The sequence below is a fragment of the Crocuta crocuta genome, unplaced genomic scaffold (assembly GCF_008692635.1).
Source record: "Crocuta crocuta isolate KB4526 unplaced genomic scaffold, BGI_CrCroc_1.0 scaffold138, whole genome shotgun sequence".
Lineage (NCBI taxonomy): Eukaryota > Metazoa > Chordata > Mammalia > Carnivora > Hyaenidae > Crocuta > Crocuta crocuta.
This window is the reverse complement of record NW_027532585.1, coordinates 7618566-7620879: the sequence shown is the minus strand read 5'-3', so window position 1 is coordinate 7620879 and position 2314 is coordinate 7618566. Positions and strand designations below refer to the sequence as shown.

The following is a 2314-nucleotide window of genomic DNA, read 5'->3' as shown; positions in this document are numbered from 1 at the left end:
AGACTTGACTATATGCATAATTCTTTAAATTTCTGTTTCACAAAAGATCACAAATGGGCAGTTTAACTTTCAAGACTGCTACTCTATAGGGGTGCCTGGCTGGCTCATCAGAAGACCATGTGACCCTGATCTTGGGGTCATGAATTCGGGCCCCGAGTGGGGCCGTACAGATTACTTAAATAAATAAAACTTTAAAAAAGTGCTCATTTATAAAATGTCAATACCACCTACCTTTTGCAGTCATTGTGAGAGTCAAGAAAGTCAACAGCATGAAAGTATCTAGCACAGTATGTGCTCAATTAACATTTACGAAAAATAATGGAAATGTTTAGGAGCCTCTACCAAATAATAAACTGCATTTCAACTGTTTTCAAGTTTGCAACATTCTTTACAAAATTATACCATTGGCTGTTGTCTTTTTACCCTTCTTAAGAAGGGTTTCTTTGTTTCCTCCTAGGGTAAGTCATTTATACTTCATTGTCTCCTCTCCCTTGCAGTTTCCTGCTTGCCTGCCTGTTCCACTGGACTGATTTTTCTGGCTAATGCAGGTCTTTTAGACTATTTAAAGATTACTATCTGTTTTGTAGTCTTACCTGTTTCCGAGACTGGTGGCGAATCCAAACACTCGAAAACATGCCATCGGGGTGTCTGACCTAGCAATGAAGAAAAAGGCACCTGGCAGTTTGGACAGTATCCATCATACACTGGACGTATCTTTGGAGATGTGTGTTTGTTTCTGTGAGTCCTACAGCGCTTTCCTGGAGTGGCCTGCTGGTCTTGGGATGGCTGAATACCATCCCCACAACTAGAATTCTGACTAGAAGCTGCAGAAGTCTGACTACCGGTTTCTCCAAGGCACATTTCAGGGTCCTGTGTCTTCTCGTTAGCGTCTACATTTCCTTTTTTACGTCTCTTTCGTTTTGACTGGTATTTTCCATCTGTTGGTTTTTCAACAGATTTTGGAGTATTCTCAGAGCAATTATTTGTATGTGCCGGCTTCGGTTTTCTTTTAGATTTGTATTCCCAGATGTCTTCTTCCAAAAAAGCATCTTCTAACATGGCAAAAGGATTCTTAGATTGAGAATCTATGTCTTGTCACAAAATTTTTAAATGGAAATATTTTGCTGCGGAAAAAAAAGTAACAAAAACCCCACTAACTCGATGGGAATCTAAAGCTTTGGCAGTGGATATACTGGCAAACTACAAACCTTATACCTGAGAACACATGCTATTCTATTTAGACTACAATAAAATTAAGAGAATCTACCACAGGGGTAGCATTTAGAAGTTTCCCATTGTGGCTGCTATTTCACCCGTGACTTGGCCTTTCCAAGCACTTGATTCATAAAAATAAGAATCAGTAATACTTTGAAAATTAAATACTGATGGGAAGTATAAGTTCAACAGCTTAATCTTAGAGCGAGCTTTGTAAAATTGTTGTAAAGCTCCTCAGTTCCCTTTCAACTGGACAATTGTCCCAATAATTCACAAATGCAACACAGTCCCTGCGCAATGGGCTTAGCAGGTTTTCGAAACATTAAACGGCTGCCTCGGCTCACCAGTACCACCACAGTCACACCATAATCAAAGAAGTGTGGGATTCAGGGGGTAAAAATTGCCCTCATGTGTGACTCTTGGATATTCAACCCCTTCAGTTTCCTGGGTCAGTCCAGTATCTTCCTCCAGCAGCAACGCACACACACTGCACAGTGAACAAACAAAATTCAAGTATGTGAAATTGTGCTTGCGCCGACGCCACCCACACTTCTAACTCGAGACTGCAGAAGTGATCTGCCCTAGAGGAGGCCAGCCTTCTCTCCCTCCACTAGCCTCAAAGGCAACGTTCCCGGCTTGATGCCTCCCACCTGCCCTACCTTCTCTTTGAACCTAGAAGGCGGCAAGGCCAGTGAGTGGGGCCTATCCTCCCAAGCAGGGGGAGGGTGAGCTGCTAGCACAGCCGCCTCTATAAAAGCCGTCAGAGCCCTCCGCTTCCGAAGTCGGAAGCCCAGCCCACCGGGGTCCTCGCCGCAGCCCACCTGCCGCCCGCACACCCTTGGGAGCAGCTCCAGCTGCGTCCGCTGCACTCGGCTCCCCCCTCCCCCTGCCCCGCTGACAGTCTGTTCCCGCTCGCACTTTCAGCACTGCGGGGCGACAAAATACCGTATCTGTGTATACGCTAAAGCCATTGCCTGTCACTCCGAACTTGAAGAAAATCTCTCCCATGAGGCTATCCCTACCCCCCCACCCCCTTTTACCTCTCGTGTCTTGGCGGGAACAGAGTCCTGTTGCCACTGCTGTGTCGAATCGGCTGACC

General features: G+C 45.4%; 1 protein-coding gene across 6 annotated transcripts in view; it reads right to left on the bottom strand.

Annotated features, from left to right (window-relative positions):
* DCLRE1A (DNA cross-link repair 1A) overlaps positions 1–2297 on the bottom strand; it is a 20936-nt gene extending 18639 nt beyond the window's left edge. Inside the window, exons 1-3 of one of the 6 annotated variants that reach the window (XM_077779555.1) lie at positions 2256–2297; positions 1560–1702; positions 594–1124 (exon numbers count right to left, since the gene is read on the bottom strand). In XM_077779555.1, the coding sequence (XP_077635681.1) occupies positions 594–1059 (466 nt within the window). In that variant the 5' untranslated portion in view covers positions 1060–1124; positions 1560–1702; positions 2256–2297. Of the gene's footprint in view, positions 1–593; positions 1703–2036; positions 2088–2160; positions 2222–2255 lie in introns of those variants that run through there. The other 5 variants (XM_077779558.1, XM_077779557.1, XM_077779554.1 and 2 more) reach the window with 5 other exon arrangements.
* Between the last annotated feature and the right edge of the window lie 17 nt (positions 2298–2314).